This window comes from Rhineura floridana, chromosome 5 (genome assembly GCF_030035675.1).
Source record: "Rhineura floridana isolate rRhiFlo1 chromosome 5, rRhiFlo1.hap2, whole genome shotgun sequence".
Classification (NCBI taxonomy): domain Eukaryota; kingdom Metazoa; phylum Chordata; class Lepidosauria; order Squamata; family Rhineuridae; genus Rhineura; species Rhineura floridana.
This window is the reverse complement of record NC_084484.1, coordinates 115,999,887-116,025,884: the sequence shown is the minus strand read 5'-3', so window position 1 is coordinate 116,025,884 and position 25,998 is coordinate 115,999,887. Positions and strand designations below refer to the sequence as shown.

General features: G+C 43.3%; 1 protein-coding gene across 13 annotated transcripts in view; it reads right to left on the bottom strand.

Annotated features, from left to right (window-relative positions):
• Positions 1-25,998, bottom strand: part of ROBO2 (roundabout guidance receptor 2) — an 863,595-nt gene that overhangs the window by 182,066 nt on the left and 655,531 nt on the right. For all 13 annotated transcript variants that reach the window (XM_061627931.1, XM_061627933.1, XM_061627938.1 and 10 more), the window contains 3 exons: positions 18,721-18,802; positions 17,642-17,807; positions 16,502-16,668 (listed from right to left, as the gene is read on the bottom strand). In XM_061627931.1, the coding sequence (XP_061483915.1) occupies positions 16,502-16,668; positions 17,642-17,807; positions 18,721-18,802 (415 nt within the window). The remainder of the gene's footprint in view (positions 1-16,501; positions 16,669-17,641; positions 17,808-18,720; positions 18,803-25,998) is intronic.

Sequence of the window (25,998 nt, the reverse complement as noted above, 5' to 3'; positions counted from 1 at the left end):
AGGTAGGGTTTGGTGACCACCCTTAGGCACCCTTTAAGGTGATCGGTGGGTTCTGAGGCCTGCCTTCCAGGTTGTGCGGCTGGTTGGCAGGATACGACTCACCTTTGGGGCTAACCTGTAACACCCACTCAGAGTTGTGCAGCACTGAGCGGGGTGGAGCAGGAAGGCCTCCCTAACCACCCTGTGGAGATGGTGCCCGGAGAAGGGGATTGGGCTTGGACCACCCCCTGTTCCCATGGTAGGGTGCCCTTCCCTTATTGGGTATGAGTTAGGTTCCGCACTTGTCTCTGCAGATCATTCTATTATGCAATCAAGCATGTAATTGGCTTTATTCCAATAAACGTGGCCCTTGATTTACCCATACCTCATCTTGTCTTGCCTCCTCATTTCCGGGCTGTGCGCTGCAAATGTTGGCTGTGTAATATGACTTAAGAGTTTAACTCAGCCCTTTGTCTATTGTAACTTATTTTAGCTAAGATGTGCCTTCAGAGTTTTATACTTTGATGTTAAATGGATTTCCGGCAACTTCTTTCATGCCAATGTGTATTTCTATTTTTCTGTTTCTGCAATGATGGCTAAAGCCACCTAGAATGCATTTTATTAATTGTAGTGTGGAAGTTATGAATAAATAGCATATACTGTATATGCATTACTGAATTTCTCAGTGTTGTCCATTTTCACTTTCTGCACATCTTGTTCAATAGGCTTGTGCACTGAAATCTAGTTTCCACACACAAATTATAGTCACTAATTCAAGATGAATAGCTCTTTTCAGATGTTCTTTCAGTATGTGAAGGTGGAAGCAGAATTGCATACACTGTCTTTGCTCCCTATCCCCATGTGTTTGTATGAAGGCTAGGAGAGTGCCTCAAATTATTGCCATCAATTCAGCAAATCAGATGTAGTCAGTCTCATTTATCCCTTGGACTCTATGAGTGCGTCAGCATGCTGGCCTTTATGTTGTTAATACCATCTAGCTCTGCAAGAGACTACATTTTGCATCAATATATCAGATTTTACATGACAGACTGACAAAAGGTTTTATTTCATTAAAACAGTTCTTTTCTTTACTTTCTGTGTGCATTGTAGTTTCTATTTTCACAAGCTGTCTGCCAGCCACACGTGCTCCAGCATGCATAACACTGACAGCCCTTGTGGTATCCTATAGTTTGGTGAAATTAAATAATGAATTCAAATGACACTTAGCATAATGTTTTGATGTAATTTCAAATGCTGTTTTCATCCAACCCAGCCTTACAAAGAAAGCTGACATCTAACGGAAAAGCCTATTCACAGTAGCCATTACAAAGGAAAGAATCAGCTAAAAGCACTGATGCGTGATATCATTTGCAATAGCTATCTATGACCATAGGCTTTAGTATCTTGAAATAACTCTAGCAAATACCATTATATATTCTGGTTACTTTTTATACCAACAAGCTACAAATTAACATTGTCACCTGGTAATGGAAGGGTTGCTTTTATCAGATTCTGTTTCCTCCACTATGCAGTTGGGTGGGGGGCAGATTGTTCTGATCCCTTCAGAAATATGTTGAGTTTAATGGCACCCTAACTGATGGGTGACCTTTCAGGTCTCTGTTCCACCAAACAATTCCCACCATCTTCACTATAAAAGCACACTAAATAGTTTCCCAGTCCCACTGTAGCACTGCAGTCCCATTGTAGCACTGTAGTTCTTGCTGGAACTGAAGTCATATTCCTTGTCAGATTCACATATTTTGTCCATTCAATAATTATATATCTTTACTCATGCTTCTTTAAATAATATATGGTGGCAGAGAAGGATAAATTGATGGTAATAGAAATTTATTGGCTGAGCTAAGTTGTGAAGTTTCTTTTTGTTTTAGAAAAAAAGATCCATAATTATAGTAGCTATACAAGCATTGCAATTTTGGCAGAAAATGATTCCTAATTTTATTTGGGAGGATAAAGAATCATGAGTTTCTTTTGCAACTTTCCAGAAACATGACAACTTTCCTGAAAAAGCAGCTTGCTGTTGTTATGTGCCTCCAAGTCGACTACGACTTATGGCGACCCTATGAATCAGTGACCTCCAAGAGCATATGTCATGAACCACCCTGTTCAGATCTTGTAAGTAAACATGTTCCTATTGCGTGTGTCGTACAACTCCAGACTCTCCTTTCACATCTGTGCACATCAGCCTCTGGGCTTCCTTTCGGCTTTGACCCAGCTGTGTCATTAGTCACAGTGCTACTCGTACTTGTCCTTTGTTCTTCCCCAATAGTTCTTCCCCAGTCGGTGAGTGCCTTCTGACCTGGTGGTCTCACCTTCCAGCACTATCTTGTGTTGCATTTTGGATACTCTGTTCATAGGGTTTTCGTGATAAGAGATATTCAGAGGTGGTTTACCATTGCCTTCCTCTGAGGGTGGATGCATCTTAGTCTGGTGTCTCAGCTTTGACCATTCCTCCTTGGTGCCCCTGCTAGGAGTCTAGCCTCTTGGTCTAGACTCCTGACGGGATTGCTCTCAGCTTCTTCAATACTCTCAAACCCCCTCACCACATTAAGGTGTGCATCCTAGAGGCAGCTTAACCTGTCCTAACATTATTATTATTATTATTATTATTATTATTATTATTATTATTATTATTATTTATTGTCTTTATGTATACCCTGCCATCCTTCCAAAACTGGAACTCGCGGCAGCTTCCAGATAAAAAACACATATAATTAAAACATATTTTTTTATTTATTTAGTTTAATTTATATACCGCCCTAAGCCCGAAGGCTCTCTGGGCAGTGCACAAAAAAGATAAAAACAAGCACAATATATAAATACAATAAATCAAGAAACAAAACAAACAAACAACAAAAGAACCAAACAACGTCCAAAATACAGAAATGCTGTTAAAATGCACTTTAAAATGCCTGGGAGTATAAAAAGGTTTTCACCTGGTGCCGAAAAGATAGTAGCGTCGGTGCCAGGCGCACCTCATCAGGGAGACTGTTCCACAGTTCGGGGGCCACCACTGAAAAGGCCCTAGCTCTAGTCACCACCCTCCGAGCTTCTCGATGGGATGGTACTCGGAGGAGGGCCTTAGATGTTGAGCGCAGTGTACGGGTAGGTTCATATTGGGAGAGGCGTTCCACCAGGTATTGCGGTCCCATGCCGTGTAGGGCTTTATAGGTCAAAACCAGCACTTTGAATCTAGCCCGGAAACAAATAGGAAGCCAGTGCAGACGGGCCAGAACAGGTGTTATATGAGCGGACCTTCTGGTCCACGTCAACAATCTGGCCGCTGCATTCTGGACTAGCTGTAGTTTCCGAACAGTCTTCAAGGGCAGCCCAACGTAGAGCGCGTTGCAGTAGTCCAATCTAGAAGTTACCAGAGCATGAACAACTGAGGCGAGGTCGTCACTGTCCAGATAGGGACGTAGCTGGGCTACCAATCGAAGATGGTAGAAAGCATTCCGTGCCACCGAGGCCACCTGGGCCTCAAGAGACAAGGAAGGATCGAAAAGAACTCCCAAGCTACGAACCTGTTCCTTCAAGGGGAGTGTAACCCCATCAAGAACAGGATGAACATCCACCATCTGAGCAGAGAAGGCACTCACCAACAGCGTCTCGGTCTTGTCTGGATTGAGCTTCAGTCTGTTAGCTCCCATCCAGTCCATTATCGCGGCCAGGCAACGGTTTAGCACGTTAACAGCCTCACCTGAAGAGGATGAAAAGGAGAAATAGAGCTGCATGTCATCAGCGTACTGATGACAACGCACCCCAAAACTCCTGATGACCGCACCCAGCGGCTTCATGTAGATGTTAAAAAGCATGGGGGACAGTACCGATCCCTGCGGGACTCCACAATGGAGAGTCCAGGGTATCGAGCAATGTTCCCCAAGCACTACCTTCTGGTGACGACCCACCAAGTAGGAGCGGAACCACTGCCAAGCAGTACCCCCAACTCCCAACTCCGTGAGTCTTCCCAGAAGGATACCATGGTCGATGGTATCAAAAGCAGCTGAGAGATCAAGGAGAATCAACAGGGTCACACTCTCCCGACAGAGGTCATCATACAGGGCAACCAAGGCTGTTTCGGTGCCAAAACTGGGCCTAAAACCGGATTGAAATGGATCAAGATAATCAGTGTCATCCAAGAGCCCCTGGAGCTGGCCGGCAACCACCCGTTCCAGTATCTTGCCCAAGAACGGAACATTCGCCACAGGTCTATAGTTGTTCAGGTTATCTGGGTCCAAGGACATACAGAGTCTAGATTAAAATACAATTAAACTAATTCCAATATTAAAACCATTCATACTTACAACTAAAAGAGAATCAAAATACCAGTTTAAAAATGGAGGAATAACATATCTATATTATTTTACCATAAGATTAAATATGAAATTCGGATGGATCAATTAATAGAGAAACATGTATGATATGATAGAACAAGACAGTTGTAAGACCCAGTTGTCTCCCATTATTCTGGTTTGACTGGTATGACTAAAGGTTCTGGTCGTTCAATTTGTAAAATGAAATGAACAATAAATTTATTGTTGGTATTTAACACACAAATGCCACACACATTAATTTATTGAATAAATTCAATGGTAACTGTTTATGAATGTTGAATATGTGATCTATCCTCCCCCCCCATAAGTATCCTACCATAATAATGGATTCGTTAACGCAAGAAACTAAGGAGACAAGAAGATATTGTTTACCTTTAAATACATTAACTGTGTTATGGAGCTTGTGGATAAAATAATGGAGGTATGAACATTAATCTCTTGTTATTACCAGCATCTAAGTTTGTAGTTGCCAAAGCTGATGTAGTACAACACTCTATCCATAACGGCATGGATTACCATGATATGGTACACAGCATAAATTCTAAAATACTAAGATGGTAGAATTTGGAAAAAGACAAAAAAAATGGTCCATTGGACTCACCTGAAGGGTGATTTTCACAGGTACGCCTGCCATCAACTTGGGCTTTACTGCCATCTAGAGTCCGAAGGCAAGAATGCACTCGAGTTAAAAGCTGAGCCTCGGGCCCCTCCCACTCCATTTCATTTGGGACGAGTTCGAAGTGTCATATTTGAAAAGAACAGAGGCCGCAGGCCCAAACAGCAAGGAAAACGGAGAAAAAGCATGGCAACATGGAAAACACAGAACTTGCAACCTAAGCATAGAGGTTTTAACCGAGGGAAAACAGAGCAAGGCACAACAACTTACGACAAATAGACTATAAAGATGGAACCAATCAACCAGAGACCCCCATAAGGGAGGGACGTGATGGCAGGCGTACCTGTGAAAATCACCCTTCAGGTGAGTCCAATGGACCATTTTCCACAGGTAGCCTGCCATCAACTTGGGATGTACCAAAGCAGCCCCCTAATCGGGAGGGACTACACACAGCTTACTATTCAGAAAGGACATGTTGGAGGACATGTATCCCGAAGGAGGTGTCAGCAGAAGCATATCTGTCGATCTTATAATGCTTCACAAAAGAGTTAGGAGTAGACCAAACCGCAGCCCTACATATATCTGCAAGGGGTGCACTAGTTAGAAACGCAGCCGAAGTGGCCGCTGATCTGGTGGAGTGAGCCGTGATGTTAGCCGGCACTGGAAGGTTAAGAGACTGATAAGCCAGGGCAATGCAGGCCCGCAACCAGCAGGACAATGTGGATTTGGAGACCTTTTTCCCCAAGGTCCTAGGGTGAAAGGATACAAATAAGGAATCTGTCTGCCTAATGTCTTGGGTGTGAAATAGATACAGTTTGAGGGCTCCCCGAACATCCAGTGAATGCCAGGCCTTTTCCAGGAGATGCACGGGCTTTGGGCAGAATGACGGAAGCACAATGTCGTGGCTACAGTGAAATAAAGAGTTGATCGTGGGGCAGAAGGATGGATCCGGTCGCAAGACCACAGAATCCTTATGAAAAATGCAGAGACGACGGGCCGAGGACAAGGCGTGTAGTTCTGAGATCCTTCTCGCCGAAGTAATGGCAACAAGGAACAGGACCTTGAAAGTTAACAGTTTGAGCGGCGCTGAGGCAAGCGGTTCAAACGGAGGGCGCTGTAGGGCCTGCAGGACCTTCGAGAGGCTCCAGGAAGGAAAGTAGTGGCACACAGCTGGTGAGAGGCGGGTGGCTCCTCTTAAAAAGCGTTTGATGAGTGGATGAGCGCCCAAAGGGGTGGTCGATAAGGAGACGGACAGTATGGAAGAGATGGTGGAAGCATGGCGACGCAGGGTGTTCGGCCGCAGTCCCTTAGACAGTCCTCTGTATAAGAACTGGAGAACGTGCTGAACAGTGGCTTGAGAAGCTGGAAAGCCCTTAGAGGAGCACCATTTGGAAAATATGCGCCACGTACTCCGATAAATGCGATTTGTCTACGGTCGTCTTGATGCTAGAATAGTATCCACCACTCCCTGGGAAAGTCCCGTGGCGGTCAGGTGCTGCCGTTCAAAAGCCAGGCCGTCAAACTCAGCCAGGCTGGGTCCAGATGCCAAATTGGTCCCTGAACTAGAAGATCCGGCCTGACAGGGAGGATCCAGGGATCCGTGACTGACAGTGAGAGAAGATCCGAGAACCAAGGTCGGTGAGGCCAGTACGGGGCCATCAGGAGAAGCTGAGCCCCCTCGTGTCGGAGCTTCATCAGTGTCTTGCCCAGTAAGGAGATTGGAGGGAAGGCGTACAGGAGGCCGTCTGGCCAAGGTGCCGTCAACGCATCCACTGCTTCCGCCGTTGGCTCCAGGTACCTCAAGAAGAAGCGAGGCAGCTAGCAGTTGTGGCTCGACGCGAAGAGGTCCACCGAGAGGGTGCCGAATCTGAGTTGGAGCAGGTCGAACACTGCTGGATGGAGCTTCCACTCTCCCGGGCGTACATGCTGCCTGCTGAGCCAATCGGCAGTGACGTTCAGCAGCCCGCTGAGGTGTTCCGTCCGTATAGATAGTAGGTGTTTTTCGGCCCAGCCGAAGATTTGGGCCGCCTCTGCCTGAAGAGTTCTGGACCTGGTCCCCCCCCCTGCCTGTTGAGATGAGATTTCACGCAAACGTTGTCTGTTCGGATCAGCACATGCTGCAGGGAGAACAGTGGCTGGAAATGTCGAAGGGCAAGATGAACCGCCCTGAGCTCCAACCAGTTTATATTGTGAGTTAGGTCTGCTGGGGACCACACTCCCTGGACAAAGCTGGCATTGCAGTGTGCTCCCCAGCCTGATAGGCTGGCATCTGTAGTGATGATAACCCTGACAGGCTCCCTGAAGGGCGTACCCTTGCTGAGATGTGCCGTCACTGTCCACCAGCGGAAAGATGCCCTCAGAGAGGGTGCCAGCAGAATCACGTGGTGATTAGACTTGGCAATGTCCCCTGGAAGGGTAGGAGGGCCCATTGTAAAGTTCTCGTGTGATGTCGAGCCCACGGGACAATATGAATGGTGGAGACCAGCATCCCTAGCATCTGGGCCAGAAACATGACGTCTGCCCTTGAATGATGAGTCAGAAAGGTTGCCATGGCTGTGATGGAGGCGATACGGTCTGGCGACAGGAAGATCATGGCTAGGGACGTGTCCAGTATGGCTCCCAGGTGTAGGAGGCGCTGGGTTGGCTGAAGATGACTCTTTTCCACATTGACTAGCCAGCCGTGTGAAGTTAGGGCATCTAGAGTGAACTGGAGCTGTCTGTCGGCTAGGTCCTGGGAGCACGCTCGGAGGAGAAGGTCGTCCAGGTAGGGGTAAATATGCACCCCCTGTAGGTGGAGAAAGGCCACCATGGTGGTCATCACTTTGGTAAAGACTCAAGGAGCCGATGTAAGGCCGAATGGCATGGCGCGGTACTGGAAGTGGTGTTGGCCGAGGGAAAATCTGAGGAAATGTCTGTGAGCCGGGCAGATTGGGATGTGTAAGTAGGCATCCTTCAGGTCGACGGATGCTAGGAAATCCCCTTGTTACAGAGCTTCCACAATTGAGGCCAGTGACTCCATCTTGAAGCGGCAGTACTTGACAAAGCGGTTGACAAACTTGAGGTCTAAGACCGCCCTCCATGAAGAATCTCGCTTGGGAACCGCGAAGAGGACGGAGTAGACACCTTGCAGCCTTTCGGATGGAGGAACTGGCTCTATAGCGGCTATGTCTAGCAGATGATGTAGGGCATCCTGCATAATCATCCTGCGTGACTTGGAGATGGGGGAGAGGCAAAATCTGTCTGGGGGGGTCTGCCAAAATTCTACGTTGTACCCCTGGGTGAAGATGGCCCTGACCCAGGCGATGTGTGTCAAGGTGAGCCAGGAGCTTGCGTAAGAGGCCAGTCTGCCTCCTATGGGGATGGTGTCAGAACTGCCTACGCTGACGGGCTCCTCTGCCATAGGAAGAGGAGGAGGCTTACCTGTTTTGATATTGGGGTCTGCCCTGGAAGCGTTGTCTAGGCCATGGTGCCCTGGAGGAGCAAAAGTCTGTGGACCTGGCGTCTCGTTCCCGCCCGCCAGGCCGCCCCCCCGAAAGGGCTGGAAGGAGCAGTAAGGAGTAAATCGCCGAAAGGGTCTGCGGTCATCCCTTTTGACTGTGGCCAAGGTAGGTTTACGATTGTCCTTGGGGTCAACCAAGACCGCTTTAAGAGCATCATCACCAAAGAGCATAGAGCCCGAGTATGGGGCCATGGACAGGTTAGTTCTGGCAGCAGTCTCGGCATCCCAATGTCGGAGTCATAGGGTTTGTCGAGCGACTATCTCAGCAGCAAGGGCCCGTGCTCCTTGGTGGGTAGTGTCCGAAGTGGCATCAGCAACGAAGGCAGCAGCTTTATGCAATTTGAGTAGGCTTTTACGTAACTTGGCTGGATCAGGATTGGGATCGTCCAACAGGTCATCGAGCCACATCATGGAGGCACGTGAGAAGATGGAGGCGGAGGCGGAGGCCTGGATGGAGTGGGCAGATGCCTCGTGGTTTTTACGTAGTATGAAGTCAAGCTGCCTCTCAGAGGGGTCTTTAAGCTGAGATTCTCCCTCTTTAGGGAAGAGAGATCAAGACACAAGATTGGAGATAGGCTGGTCCACCCCAGGGACGTTCAGGAAGGACATAAATTCCGGGGCCAATGGGTACAGTTTGTTGGCCAACGGTGAGAAGCAACGTGGGTGCAAGGGGCGGGCCCATTCTTCCCTGGCTAGCTTGTTAATGGGATCTGGCACAGGGATAAAATGATCCGTTGATCTGGGGGACTTTAGAACTCTAGCGCCCTTGACTGGGGGGGGCAGTAGGTTGTGTTTGAGCAGGTTGAATGCCCAGGGTATCCATTACCCTGCGTGAGAGTGGGGGGTAATCAGCCGAGTCGAAGAGGCGATAGGAGAAGTCCTCATCTAGATCGGATTCTCCACTCTACTCATCAGGATTAGCCTGCAGGAAAGGTAAGTAATCTTGCATCTCCGAGGAATCACCACCAAGTCTGCCTCTAGAAACATCAAATGGATTAGGCGAGGAGGGAGGGATATCCTCATAACAAGCCGGCTGTCTTACAGAGCTGGACTGCCGTGAAACTCCGGGCTGGGGCGACAGCTGTGCTTGGGGCAGAAGTTGAGCTTGGGAGAGACACCCTAGTACCTCTCGCAGCTGTAAAAGGAATTCCAGAGACAACTGGAGCCCTGAAGGAGGAGCAGAGGGCACAGGATGCTCTTGTGTAGGCAAAAGAGGCTGCACTGGAGGAGTCGGAGGAATCAGAGGGACATCGGAACGTGGAGTCTGACTGGGGAAGCCTTCAAATTCATCCTCTGATGACCCAGAGGGGGATTGAAAAAGAGTGGGTATTGTTTCTTGTGCAAGTTTCTCTAAGGACAGAGCAGAAACGTAACGGGCCCTCTTAGGAGCGCCATGGTGAGATAAATGTTTAGTCTTGGCCAAGGCCTTAGAGTGCTTATGCTTGGAAGGCTTGTGCTGAGGTAAAGCGATGCGCTGGTGGCTTGGCCGTGCGGAGTGCACCTCCTGAGGCTGCTGGTCTGCCATGGTGGAGTCTAGATACACGCACACAATGGGGAAGGTGTGGTAACACTCATATGCTGAGAGGTGATGAGAAGTAGGCTGTGCACTAAGGTGCCAGGTGCCAAGAGAAAAAAAGGTTTGTTCGCTATGGCACTGCAAAAAAGGAGGGAGTGGGAACTTACCACAGCAGAGGCACTAATATCGCCCTGATCAGTCAGGGAGCCAAGAAAAGTAAGTCAGGCTGCAATATTGGCCACTGGCTAAGTACACGCACACAATGGGGAAGGGGCGAGACCGCTACAATACACTGCCAGGAAAAAATTGCCTTTTGAAAAAATGCAGTGTTGCCCAAGGCTAAATACATGCACACAATGGGGAAGGTACGGTACCGCCAATGTGCACAGAGAGACTAGATTATCGCTAGAAAAAATTGCGTATAACAAAATTGAGTGCACAGAAGTAGATACACACGCACAATGGGGAAGGCGTGGTATCTCAAAAAACACAGCTTGCTCAAAATGTGCAGCACTCCACTGCAGATTAGTATTGCAACCCTTGGAAAAGGCACTGAAAAATAGCTGGATAATAAAAAACAAATAGGAAAAAACAAAAGCCAAAAAACAAGAGCCAAAAAACAAGACTAAGAAATAAAAGGAGTACTGGAAACCAGACCTCCTAAAAAAGGCCCCTGCAAGGGTTAACGGCCACCAGAAAGAAACGCTGCCAGCTAGGGCCGAGCAAGAAGCCCGCACATGGCTACGAGCCGCCAGAGGAGCCGCGGCGGCGTGGAGAAACAAAAAATGCCGCTTCCAGAAGACGGAGGCCAGAAGAAGCAGCCCAGCCAAGGAAAAAAAGGGACTGCAAAGTCTTGAAGAGGGTGAAAAAACGCTGCCCAGGAGCCGGCACGGGAGGACAGCCGAAGAGGGAGCCGGCACGGGAGGACGGCTGAGGAGGGAGCCGGCACGGGAGGACGGCCGAGGAGGGAGCCGCGGCCGCGAGCTACCCTACTTCAAACGAAAACAGCCCCAGGAGGGGGGGAACCGCAGCCACGGATCCCCCGAACAAGAAGTGAGCAGCCACTGCTGCTAAAGGAGGCCACAGCCGTGCACCCCCAAACAAAAGGGAGGCAAAAACAAAAGGGGAAGCAGCCACACTGCCAACACAAACTGAAAGGGTCAAAGAAAAAAGCAAAAAGCAAGAAAAATGAGCGAAAAACTCCCGAAAGGGAAAAAACAGACCCAAAATTCCCACACACTCCTAACCAAAAAAGGGGAGGGGGGAATACAAAGGGAACAGCAAAAATCAGAACAAAGAGAAACTTAGCTACGCTAGTCAGGAATCCAAGTTCTTCGGACGAAGGCAAGAATGGAATGGAGTGGGAGGGGCCCGAGGCCCAGCTTTTAACTCGAGTGCATTCTTGCCTTCGGACACTAGATGGCAGTAAAGCCCAAGTTGATGGCAGGCTACCTGTGGAAAATATAAACTTTTGTGAAAATGTGTTGTCTATTTTATCATGGAAACCTAGGTATAATATTGCTACAGTTTTTTCAGCTCTGTAGTACACTTTTTGTTCTTTTTGTTTGTAAAGATTTGTCTGTGTTTTAATTTTTAATAATAAAAACAATTTATAAAGAAAACGTCCTTTATACTAATAAACACTGACAGTGTCAGGGATCAGTATATTATTTGCCAAGCCCCAGTGCCTCAGGTGGTGCTGCTCCTGAGAAGGTATTGCTATTGCTCCCCATTGATACCGGCAAGGCCGGTTCCCTTGCCCATGACTGCAGAGGGTCAAGGGTTCTTGCTTTCTAGTCCCTTCGTATGTACATGGAGTCCTTATATGTTAAATGTTAGTTCACCTAAGCAAACAGGTTATCAACAACAGTCATCCATTGCAGGCAGAGGATAGTTCTATATGCTAACAGAATGGTATTGCTTTTACCTGTTCAAGTTCAATATTTACTTATAAACATATACATTAACATACATATATAGGAAAATACTCTTTAATGCTTCCTATGTTTTTAACACTCTCTTGGATTTAGACACATCGCTTTACAACCTCAATGACAAACAGCATAGCAAGAAGTCATGTTAATTCCATAGTTTTTCCATATCACTCCTCAAGCATAGGAATGCCATAGCAAGCTAATATCTGACTCCACCAGGGAATCACACCTCAGTGAGATAGATGAAAAGACTTGGTGCCAGCCACTGGAGACCGGTGGGTATACAATCAAAAATCCAAGACGTAATGGATGTTATCTAATTGGTTGTAACACTTCCAACTCTTATGTTAATATCTTCCTAACACAGGGGTTTATTCGCCATTGATGCTGCTGCAGGGTTCTTTATGGCTCTTACATTTCTTTAGGCTTTCAACTCTGGCTGTGCAGAGTACTGGTGCTTCTGATATGATTTCTTATATACCCTGGAAAATTACATCACTTTTAATCATGGCTTAATTGATATAGCAAATTTCAATTGCTGGTTGGTTGTCCTCAGACACTTGTTGGTTATGGTATGGCATTCTTGTGCCTCTTCATTCTCTCATGATTATTCATTTGGGAAGGACCGTTCAGAACATGTAGTGGGACTTTGTATCATGTATGGTCAGTCCCTGGACTTTCCTAAAGCAAACTGTTCATCTTTGAGGTCTTTTGTATCTTCTGCATCCTCTTCCTGTGGGCACACTTTTGTCTCTTCAGTGATTTTGGTGGACGGGCTTGGTTCTGCTTCAGTTGGTGGCACAGTGCCTTGGCGATGTTCTTTTCTTATCTCTCTTTGGAGGGTAGCGGCGCTTACTACTCGCCCTCTTGCTTCCCACATGGCTCTTCACTCACAAAATATGGGATTATATGGTGGCACATTCACTAAGGCTTTCATCTGATGACACTTGCACATGTTCTTGTTCTTCATTGGAGCTCTCCTGAGCTGCTGCTTCCTCTTGCTTCAGCAATCTTGCTTCAGAATCTCTGTGTATCCTCTTCTCCTTCGTTAACCACTTTCTCCAGCACACATGTTCTCTTGTAGCCATTAGGTATGGTTTTCTCAGGACCTCATAGTCTTGTGCTGACTCCTCTCTGTTGGTTACTCCTGGCATTTCTTCAGGTATCAATGGGGCATAGTATCTATCCTCATCAATCCAGGGATCTGTGTCTCATATAGCCACTGACCCATACTTTGTTACACCAGGCAGACACTCTGGTATGGCTCCCAACAAGCTGCCACTTTTGCTTCTTTGGCTCTTAATACACACATCTGTTCTCATGAATTCATGGTTGTGGGCATATATCCATCCCAGGGCTACATCTGCATCTGCCACATATTTTATGGTACTATATCAATATTCTGTCATCCAGTTACCATTTGTCATCTCAAAGACTATGAATTCTCTGTCTAAAGGTTCTCTTTTACTCTCTTCTTGAAAAACAGCAAAAGGCTAGGCCATGATTAAAGTTTGTCTTAAGACCTGTTGTACTTTGAGGTACAGGGGTATCTATATCCTCCGAGCTTCCCAACACTCTCTGGCTGAGGTCACTCAAGTTTTTCTATTTGTTCTAAAGTTCTGTCAAAACTTCTGACTAATTTCAGAAAACTTGATTTGCTGCAGTTTATCACATTTCCTCTTTAGGGCGCTATTACTGCTGTCCCATCTGGTCCCCGTCAGGTGCCATCTGGATACCGGCAAGGCCAGCTCCCTTGCCAGTGAATGCACAGGGTCAAGGGTTCTTGCTTTCTCCTTTCCTCTGTATCTACATGGAGTCCTTGTATGTTGAACATTAGTTCACTTAAGCTCACAGGTTATCAACAGCAGTCATCCAGTGCAGGTGGAGGATAGAGGAGGTCCTACTCAAGCATTCTTGAATCTAGGGAGGCACCAGAAATTTTCTATTTTGGAGTCAGACCAGAACAATCTTTATAATACTGTATATTATCAATATAGGAAGAAGAAAATGTTCAGAAATTAAATTGATGTGGTTTTTTTTTTTAGTTTTAAGACTGAACATACAGCAAATACACTGGTCAAAAATAACTTAATTATAATCTGGAAAACATATGTGAAATTCCCAATAGCATCAGACTTGCAGAATATCCAGCTTAACAGTGACTGTTTTGTTATCTGACAGTGCAAGCACCATTTCAATATGGTTCTGTGATAAGTAAAGAACAGCTTAGGATGGAAGTGTATCCAAGACACAGAGGCTGGCTGAAGCAAAAAATAGCTGCTTTGGTTTGTGCTTGCCTTGTTTTGCAGATTTATTTACTGACATATCTTTTTTATTATAGTTATGAGTTATGAGCCCATCAATATGTGGTTAGTGAGAGAGAACCCATAGCTCTCCAGGCCACTGCTGCAGAGACAAAAAGGAATGGGATTGGGCTCAGTTTTTACATTGTGAAAATTGGGCCCAATGCTGCTTCTCTTTCCTATTGCAAAGGTGTAGGAGCCCTGAAAAAAAAAGAGCATGCTCCACGCTTAGATACATACTGCTTCCATCAATCTCCACCCCAGAGTGTCCTGTGTGGCAAAGGGACAGAAGCCAGCAGCTGGCTTTGGTCTTGGTGAAATGTCTACAAAATTCAACTGGATGGAAAGAGATCCTTTTCCCAACCCTCCTCCCCTGTTTTCCCCCCCTCCACTGTCCCTCCTAAGAGCCTCATGCTGACACTTGTTCCTGCTACTACTACAATAACGAAAGGATTGGATGTCAAGGACACGAGCCTGCATTAGGGATATGTTGAGTCTCAGATGAAGAGAAGAGAAGGGTCTAAGTAGTACATTACAAAACAAACAAAACACAAAGAAAAACAAAGAAATCAAACAAATTATCTAAAATTAACAAATGTATACAAATCAAAGAGAAAATAATAAATAATTCACTACAATCATTTCTTCAGGGTCCCCCCCCCTTTCATTTCCTGGCTTTAGTTGGTTAGGGCAAAACAATGAATGATGTTATTCCTCCAAGATGGCTTTCGCACATGGGTTTTTCTTCCTCCATAAACATCACAGCTGTTTCTAGTGTTTGTTTTTGTGTTGGGAGGGTATGGATATTCTGTGTTTCAGGTGATTTTTGGATGAAAATTTGTAGCAAATTTGTATTGTTTTAATGGATATTTTATTGTGTAATTCTGTATTTTATTTCTCCTGAAAATTGCTTTGGAACTCCTTTCAGTTGGATGAAGTGATAATTAAATTGAATAAACTAAACTAAATCTGAACAACAGAAACAACCCTGTAAGGGAGATAAGATTACAAGACAGTGACTGCTCCAAGATCACCCAATGAATTTTATGGCTGAGCTGTGAAATTAAGGCCCTGAAAATTATGTGGCTATTGCCCCATTATCCTAATGATTACTCTGGCCTGCAAGGACAAGGAAGTGGGGGTAGAGAATTCAGTCCATCCGCATTCCTACAACCCGTCACTGACACCATAATGCCTCTGAACACTGATGTTCCATTTAACCATCACAGCTAATAGCCCAGGATGGGTACATCTATCCTACACAAAGTTGTTTAATCCCCCTTTAAGCCATATAAACCAACACTCATCTCAACATCTTGTGGTAGCAAATTGCAAATATTAATTGTAGTGTGAATAGGTACTGCCTTCTGGGAGTCCCAAATTTCCTGCCAAGCAGTTTCACTGGATGATGGTGATCAGGGCCATGTTATGAAGCCCCACAATACATCATTTTAAAACCCTCTATGAGTTTTCTCCATAGCAGTTGGTTTTTGTGTGTATGTAAACTATAATGCTCCAAATACCTTAGTCCCACATAGAGAAGATGCTCCTATAATATTATTTTTCAAATAGGATGAACAGAACTGCACACAATATTCTCACTGTGGTAGCAGTTTGTTTATGTAACACACACAACATACATTTTTGCTCCCTTTCTGAATAATGCCCAACACAAAAATTGCCTTTTTCACTGCTACTGCACACTAAATTAACATTTTCATGTTAATGAAAACCCTATTTCTTGGATGGCCATGGCTGGTTTAGATCCCATCAGCATATATACAAATGGATTATTATTATATTATTGCAGTAATATGCTTTATTTTACAATTACACTAAATTATGCCACTCTAGTAATTGCTGAATTGAAAAGCAGTGAAGAAACCCAATCAATCAATCAATCAAATTATGTTTGTGATTTTATTACCCATTTACCCAATTTGGTAAGGTCCTCTGTAGTTCTTCATAGTCTGCTTAGAATTTCACCATCTTGAATAATTTCATCTGCAAATTTAACTACCTGACTGCTCATCCCTGAATCCAGATCATATACTAGTCCTAATACAGATCCCTGGGATAATTCACTACTGACTTCCCTACATTTTGAAAACCTTCTATTTACTTGCACCATCTTTTTTTGTATTTGCATCTGTTCCACTTGCATAGTCCTGTCTGGGGTTCTATTTCTTTGTCATGCTAGGGTGTGAAGGCATATTGGAAGAGTGTGACAAAGAGAAAGTACAGCTACTTTATATATTACTACCACTGCAAACGTGTTGCCTGAAAAACAGAATGAAGTTACCTTGGGTTCGCACAGGGTCTGACATGGTGCTGGGGTCACTCAATCCTTGTGAGTTGATAGCTCTCACCATAAAAAGATAGATGGTATTTGGACGGAGTCCTCTCACAGTGCAAGGTGTTGTTTTTACATGATTAGCAACTGTTTGCCAGCTATTGCTCACCGACTGACTGCAATGAAAATATATTGGAAGACTATAGATCAAAGCAATGCAAAGTTAGAAAATGCTCAGGTTGAGTTTCAATCTGCTGCCAAAGATAACTGAAGGGAGAAAAAAGGTTGCAATGCAGTACTATTAAATAGTTCTGAATAGTTCAGCTGTATCAATCAACTAGGAGCACAAAACCAAAGAAAAACAGCTCACATCAAATGATTGCTTTGCTGATACATTAACGGTCCATTAGAAAAATTCATTCAAAACAGAAATGAGAGGGAAAGGGGTAACACCTTTTTGAAAAGAACAAACCTGGTAAAAGAATTTTAATAAAATATAAAACATGGTTAAAATTAGTTCCCCCTCTGCACAAAGTTTGCATGCAAAAGTACACCTGTTCCAAAGCACAATTGCAAAATAATATTCATTGACTACTTTTCCTGTGTTTAAGTATTGAATCAGAAGTCTGTAGTGACAGACTAAGGTGCCATGCTTTTGTTGTGCTACTAAATATCTCTTAAATACAGGACAACTTTGAAAGTCTGAAGACATATCCCTGTGGTTTATTGCTGGGTCAAAATGGGCAATGTTACGAAGGTTAGAGAGATTGCATTTTTCCGTGCTTTATATTATTTAGACAATGAATGTACGCAAGCCCAATAAAAAGGTTATCAATAAAGAATTCTATCTGCTTTTGAGGATACTGAGTATTATTGATAAAATCCCAGCTTGAATTACAATGCTGTCTGTTTGCATTGCTTCCAAGATAAAAGCATACTCAGAATATATTCCCACAAATCCAACCAATCAAGTATGTTTTTGAAATATTCCTCACAAACAGGTGGTTCATAAATAATTTTTTTCAAAGGAATTTTCACGTTTGATGTCTTCACTTTCTGACATCAAAAAGAGGCTTCAAAATGAGTTTGTTCGAACTTGCAGTTGCCCATAATTGTATCAACATACAAGGAAGATGGATTGTAACATACCTAAAAGCCTCAATGATATATGCATTAGTTGGTAGGTTTCCAGGGGTGCCTGGCTGCCAAGATAAGGTGACACTATTCTTAGTGACATCCATGACCTGAGGCTTGGATGGTGGCCCGGGGAGATCATTTAAATCAAACTTTCTGCTAACTGTTGCTCCTCCAGATTCTGTATGAAACAAATGGTTGCATTTTAAAAATAAAATATGTTCAATAAAGAAGTAAAAACAAAACTTTAAAAACGTATTTAAAATACACAGTAACATTCATCAGACATTCAGCTCATGTATTCAACTAATGTGCCTACAAAAAGGGGGGCAGACTCTGCACATTCACTGGACGCTTAAAACTGCATGTACAGCTGCATGGGTGGGAAGCTTTTGTCTATGTAAGTGGCAATCAATTATAGTAGGGTTCCTGCCCATGTAGACAGAGCCCTCTGCATATACAGCTGCATATTCTAGTGCTTTGTTGAGGTATTCAGTGAATGTGAGTAGGGCAAGAACAAAGCATGACATTCTCCCTCTATGCATGTTCACTGTATATGCAATCTCAAATTATGAATGGGGCTAGTACAACAGCCCAATTTGGAATGAGCTAAAGGAAAAGTATAATGTGTGTGCTCCAGGGATGGGGGAGAAATTTGATCATTCCACAATTTATTCAGAATATACTTAGTTTGTATTTCCCAAATGAATATGTGGATCAAAGCACAGCTACCATTCAAAATTTGCATTTCAAGAAATGTTGTGGTGCATTTCTCCAGCTGGTTCTTGTGTATAAAGTTCTATACAGCTTGGCCCAGGATGCCTAAAATATCTTTATATACCCAATCGATCACTGTGATCTGCAGGTGAGGGCTTCCTCCAGATACCATATTATCAGGAGGTCCATTCCACACAATATAGTAATTGGGTCTTTAGTGTTGTGGCCTTCACATACACAAACAGGGACACAAAAACCTTAATACACACAAAATCACACACATACTAATTTAACACAGGAACACACACAATCTTAACACAGATGTACACACATAAAATATTTTCATTTTATTTCAAAAATAATTATGTATGGCTTACCTGTCACATCTAGCACGGCACTCCAAGATGTTTCCCCACTTGAACTTGTGGCAACACAAGTGTAGGTGCCAGTGTCGGATATCTAAACATATGGAAATGTTTGAGGAGATTCTTGTCAACTCCTTTACATAATCTGTTCATTCAGTTATTCTAAAAGTTTCTCATTGCAGACTAAGAGGGAATGGCCTACACTTTGAATCAGAATGGAACCAAATATTTCACAATCACTAATTTAATAACTTCTACCTTTAGTAAATTGTAATAAGATTCCTCAATCCTATCTGATACATTTTCAAGTTTCCCCCGTAAATTATTATGTATCTGTCATTATTGTCACTAGTTTTGGGTAACAATTTTAGAGAGAGAGTAATTTCATATGGCAATGTTTGCAGAAGATATGAGCAGCTGAATCCTTTAAATCTGTGCACCGCTGTTGTAAATTCCTTCATTATAAAATAATAAATGTGTGTCAGTATTCAAAAAATCAACACTGATTTGAACAAGCTTGACAAGTGAACAGCTATCTTCATTTCTTTTTTAAAAAATATGTTATATAGATGTTTTTAGTGCTTTACTGTTTGTTTGCTGCCCTGGGTTCCTTCTGGGAGGAAGGGTAGGATATAAATTTAATAAATAAATAATAACAAATAAACAATTTCTTTTTTAAAATAATCTTACAGTGGAGCAAAATGAAACAACCCAAAATTTGAGGCCACTCTGACTCTCCTTTGCACTGCATGTAAATGCTGTTTGGAATGAAAGCTGCTACCACTTCGTCAGTGGTACCAATCACTGTTACAGTGTACCAGAGACTTAGGTCAGACTACAGTACTAGTACAGCCACAGTGGTAACCAAAAAGATTTAATTTTCAACTCAGATCTTATACTTCTGCCAGTGTACACAATTATCCCATACCTTCCTTATGCCAGGATTCTATCCAATTTAATTTCCATTGTTGTTGTTATGTGCCTCCAAGTCGACTATGACTTATGGCGACCCTATGAATCAGTGACCTCCAACACCATCTGTCATGAACCACCCTGTTCAGATCTTGTAAGTTCAGGTCTGTGGCTTCCTTTATGGTATCAATCCATCTCTTGTTTGGCCTTCTTCTTTTTCTACTCCCTTCCGTTTTCCCCAGCATTATCATCTTTTCTAATGAATCAGGTCTTCTCATGATGTGTCCAAAGTAGGATAACCTGAGTTTCATCATTTTGGCTTCTAGTGATAGTTCTCCTTTAATTTGTTCTAACACCCAATTATTTGTCTTTTTTGCAGTCCATGGTATCTGCAAAGCTCTCCTCCAACACCACATTTCAAATGAGTTGATTTTTCTCTTACCCGCTTTTTTCACTGTCCAACTTTCACACCCATACATAGAGATTGGGAATACCTGTTGGCTTGTGTGTTGTTGTGTGAAACAGCATACATTACGTTGGAATTAAGTTGAGCAAGAAAACGTCTTCAGAGCATGTTAAGAGTCTTTATTAAGACATTAAGGCCAGAGGCTTAAGAGTAAATACATGTAGAGATTCTTCAGTCACCCCCCCCTTCTGGTACATCTCTCTCCATAGATGAACACAAAAGACAGCCTCTCAGCTCAGAGGCATAATTCAGAAGAACACAACACATAGTCTCTGTTAGAACTTTCCCAGTCGTTATCAGATGGCTACCATAGCAACGACCCTGGCAGTTCGTTCCCAGACAGATCATAGACATAACTCCCCCTTAACCACAGTTACGTCTTCACACTTGCAGGCTTCATGGAAAACTACTAGAGACAGTAATGCCTACTGGTCACCAGCCCAACAATACAATGGTCTGAATGATCCTGACTTTAGTGTTCAGTGATACATCTTTGCATATGAGGACAAAAATCTGTCAAGAAATATGGAAAACGAAACAATGGCCCACAGACTGGAAGCTTTCCATATACATACCAATTCCAAAGAAAGGATCTCAGGGAATGCAGTAATTATCGAACTATCGCCTTAATATCCCAAGCAAGTAAAGTAATGCTCAAGATTCTACAACAAAGGCTCTTACCATATAAGGAACAAGAAATGCCAGATGTCCAAGCTGGATTTAGAAAGGGAAGAGGCACCAGAGATCATATCGCAAACATATGTTGAATGGAACAGACCAAGGAATTTCAGAAGAAAATCACCCTGTGCTTTATAGATTACAGCGAAGCCTTTGACTGTGTAGATCATGAAAAACTATGGAATGCTTTAAAAGAAATGGGGGTGCCACAGCATCTGATTGTCCTGATGCGTAACCTATACTCTGGACAAGAGGCTACTGTAAGGACAGAATATGGAGAAACCGATTGGTTCCTCATTGGAATTGGTCTGAGACAGGGGTGTATTTTATCACCCTTTTTATTTAATCTATACGCAGAACATAGCCGATAGGAATCAGCTGTAGTGCGCGATCAGCTGTAGCTCAGGGAGCTCATGCGCTACAGCTGATCGCTGTGAGCTAGAGCTCCCCGCACTACAGCTGATCACCCCGCTGGCGCCGCCATATTAGTGGAACGCCAAAAAGCAGGGCCCTACTGTAATGATTTAAAATGAGGCTACTGTAAGGACAGAATATGGAGAAAATGATTGGATCCCAATCAGGACTGTGAGATGGTGTATTTTATCACCTTATTTGTTTAATCTATACACAGAATATATCATATGGAAAGCGGGATTGGACCAAGATGAAGGAGGTGTGGAAATTGGAGGGAGAAATATCAATAATTTAAGATATGCAGACGATACCATAATACTAGCAGAAACCAGTAATGATTTGAAACGAATGCTGATAAAAGTTAAAGAGGAAAGCACAAAAGCAGGACTGCAGCTGAACGTCATGAAGACTAAAGTAATGACAACAGAAGATTTGTGTAACTTTAAAGTTGACAATGAGGACATTCAACTTGTCAAGGACTATCAATACCTTGGCACAGTCATTAACCAAAATGGAGACAATAATCAAGAAACTCATTTGAAATGTCGTGCTGGAGGACAGCTTGCGCATACCATGGACTGCGAAAAAGACAAATAATTGGATGTTAGAACAAATTAAACAAGAACTGTCACTAGAAGCTAAAATGATGAAACTGAGGTTATCATACTTTGGACGCATCATGAGAAGACATGATTCACTAGAAAAGACCATAATTCTGGGAAAAACAGAAGGGAGTAGAAAAAGAGGAAAGCCAAACAAGAGATGGATTGATTCCATAAAGGAAGCCACAGACCTGAACTTACAAGATCTGAACAGGGTGGTTCATGACAGATGCTTTTGGAGGTCACCAATTCATAGGGTCGCCTTAAGTTGTAATCGTCTTGAAGACATATAACAACAACAACATAAGTAGTTTGGTATCTCTGAAATGTTTAGACTTTTCAGGAAAGAAAATTACATATACTTATAAAATTTGGCACTAATGGGAAAATATAGAACTCTGTATGTTTATTTGGTCTCCTTCCATTCTTCTTATCCATTATTCACCTCATTCCCCCCCAGAAAAAAACATTAGCTTATATAGATTAGGGTAATGTATATACTAGTCATAAGATCAATAAACACTCCACCATGCATTTCAGTCTAGAAACAAACACATCGGGTGGGATGCTGACACTCATAATAAGAAAAGAAAATTATATGCTCTGTGTGCAGAATCCTACATATTCTAGAAGTTGAGCTTGGGATGGGTTTAATGTCACAATGGTTTATTGATTTTGGAAAAAAGACTGTGTGTGCATGCATGCTATGTAACCCATTGAAAACATTTCTGTAGCTTCCTTGCTCATTATAGGCTCTAAACCAAATATTAGTCAAACAAAATTTAGAGTTACATATGGCTTCCTACGAGGTATTTTGTGCCCTCCCAAGGCCTTCAAAAATTCCATTTTTTATTAATTAAATTAAAAACAATTTTAAAAATGGTTTTGATTGCTCTTATGGATCCCACCACTGCGATGCCATGATGCCAAAAGGTCTTTGTGACCTCCTCCAAGCCTCTGAAAATGTATCTTTTTAAAATGGCCACACCTATTTATGCATTTTGGCCACACCCACTTTGACATGTGGCCTCTGAAGGTTTGACCATGGAGAAAGTGGCTTTCAGCCATAACGAAGGCTAGCCACCTTTGACATAAAATAGAGTGTTGCCAATTGCACAAGAAATGAATGAATGAATGAATGAGTCTTTATTTTTACCCCGTCCTTTTTCCAAAACTGGAACTCAGGGCGGCTTACAAATAAAAACTACACATAGGTAAAAAACATACAAAAATATACAATTAAAATAGAATTAAACTATTCGTAACATTAAAACCATGAAACATACACTTAAGATATTAAAACAATTTAAAACAGTAAGAATAGGACCATAGAACAATACAACAGACCTTATGAGGCCCAATCTTAAACATCTTCTTCTCCAAAAGCCTGTCGGAATAAAAAAGTCTTTGCCTGCCGACGGAAGGATAGCAAGGAAGGGGCCATTCGTGCTTCCCTAGGAAGAGAGTTCCAGAACCTGGGAGCAGCCACTGAGAAGGTCCTATCTCATGTCCCCACCAATCGCGCTTGCGAAGGTGTTGGGACTGAGAGAAGGGCCTCTCCTGAAGACCTCAGGTCCCGGGCAGGCTCATATGGGGAGATACGGTCTGACAAATAGCCTGGACCTAGGCCGTATAGAGCTTCATTTGTTCCTAAGCTGGTTGAAGCAAAAGATCGCATTTGCCTTCCATGGCAGCAAGAGAGTAAAATCTTAACATAAACTCAACATTAACAATGTTTTATTTTTTGAATTTGAACCAAACCAAAGCAAACTAAAAAACAGTTTGCCTCCCTGCCTGGGATATGGCACACAAGATTTTTCTATAGGCTTATATTTACATGCCGATGTTTAGTTTTTAGCAACTTGTAGTAACAGAATGACCATTTATACAAACTAGTATGTTATCACAGTGGCATTCCACAATACAGCAAGTCAGTTATCTGAGGTGCTTGCATGTCTACATGGTCAAGTGGTTTTTAATTACTTATTTGCTCCCCTAGATTTTTTTGACCAGGTGATATGTGATAAAAGTCTCCTCAGCAAATATTTGAAAGCCCAGTAAATGGTTTTGAGTAGATATCCAATATGAAACAAGAAGGTTATATTTTCAATGTTGACCATAGTATCTTTTTGAGCTGACTTGGTGAGATGTGTATCGGAGGCACTGTTTTACACCTCCAGGGTTGTTTTCAGAGAATAGCATTGGGCAATTGTCTTTCAGCCCCCTAGCAGTTGTGCTGTGGGAAGCCGCAGAGTACCATCTTGTCTCCAATGCTGATTAACATCTATATGAAGCTCTTGGGAGTGGTCATCAGGAGATTTGGAGTGAAATGTCAACAGTACGTTGATGATACCCAGCTCTATTTCTCTGTAACATCTGAATCAGGAGAGGCCGTGCAAGCCCTGGACCAGTGCCTGGACTCAGTGGTGGGCTGGATGAGGGCCAATAAACTGAGTCTGAATCTAGCAAGACAGAGGCACTGTGGGTTGGTGGTTCTTCAGTGTGGATAATTGGTCGATTGCCTGTTTTGGATGGAGTCATACACCCTCTGAAAGAGCAGGTTTGTAGTCGGTGGGTGCTCTTGGATCCTCAGTGGTTAAGTGTGCCTTTTACCAGCTTCGCCCATTTCTGAACCGGGATAGCCTGGCCACTGTTGTCGATGCACTGGTAACCTCCAGGTTGGATGACTGTAATGTGCTCTGTGTGGGGCTGCCCTTGAGGTTGGTCTAGACGGTGCAGCTGGTGCAAAATGCGGTGGCGCAACTGCTTGCTGGGGCAGGTATCGCCAACATGTTACCTCGCTGCTGCAAGAATTGCACTGGCTGCCCGTTAGCTACAAGGCCAAGTTCAAAGTTCTGGTTTTGGTGTACAAAGGCCTATGCAGTTTGGGACCAGGATACGTGAAAGATTGTCTTATCTCTTATATACCCAGTTGATTGCTGTGCTGTGCTCTGCAGGTGAGGGTCTCCTGCAGATACCATCTTATCAGGAGATCGGTTCCACACAACATAGGAAACGGACCTTTAGTGTAGTGGCACCTACCCTTTGGAATTCCCTCATCTTAAATATTAGACAGACACCATCTGTGTTATCTTTTCAGTGCCTCCTGAAGACCTTCCTCTTTCAACAAGCCTTTTATGTAGAGACCATAACCCAGTCTGTGTTGGAATTACTTTTTTAGATGCTTTAAAAGTTTTTTTTTTTTAAATGCTTTAAAATGCTCTGTTTTAATAGGTTTTTAAGAATGTTTTGTTTTAATATATTTTAAAGTCTAAAGAGCCAGTGTGGTGTAATGGTTAAGGTGTTGGACTACGAATCCCCACACAGCCATGAAACTCACTGGGTGACCTTGGGCCAGTCACTGACTCTTAGCCTCAGAGGAAGGCAATGGTAAACCCCCTCTGAATACTGCTTACCATGAAAACCCTAAGTCGGAATTGAAGGCAGTCCATTTCCAATTTTCCAAAGTCTTTTGTTTTTAAGATGTTTTACAGTGGTTTTTAGTCTTTTTAGTTGGCACCCTGGGGTCCTTCTAGGAGAAAAGGTGTGTGTGTGTGTGTGTGTGTGTGTAACTGTTTCAAGGAGGTTGCATGCTTACACTACAAAGTTATGGCTGTTTCCTGCCGTGTCTCCTTATCTAACTTACGTAACCCTCTGTTGACAGGATGAGATCAAGTGCACCCTAGCACTGAAAAAACCATCAAACATTTGTGCCAGTCTTCCACAACTCCACTGATAAGATATGTATTTGCTATGGTGTATTTCAGCGCCTCATCTGCTTTATCCAGTACAGAATTGGTGTTTGTACAATGGCTTTGGTGTCATTTCTACCCCCATTGGAATGAATGAGAAAACTGAAAAACCATGCACATAAGGTGCAGGGGTCAAAGTGACCCCACAAAATGCTATTTAAAGTTATGTGTAGAGATGCTAAGTCTAGGATTTGTTCTGTCCATTTGGTCAGAAAGGAGCATTGAGGGTGGAAAAGTAGTATTTGACTACTCTCATAACAGACAAATCACCCCTTAATCACCACAAATGGTATCACGAGGCAATAGCATCTCATGGGTTTACAAAGCCACTTTATAACCTGAATTATTTAAACATTTTTTCCTAGTTAGAACCTTCCTTGTAATCCAGCAAAACTTTATTTTTCTCCCTAGCTGTTATTTTATCAAAAAATACTAACCTGACTTTTGGGGTCACTGTGACCTCAAC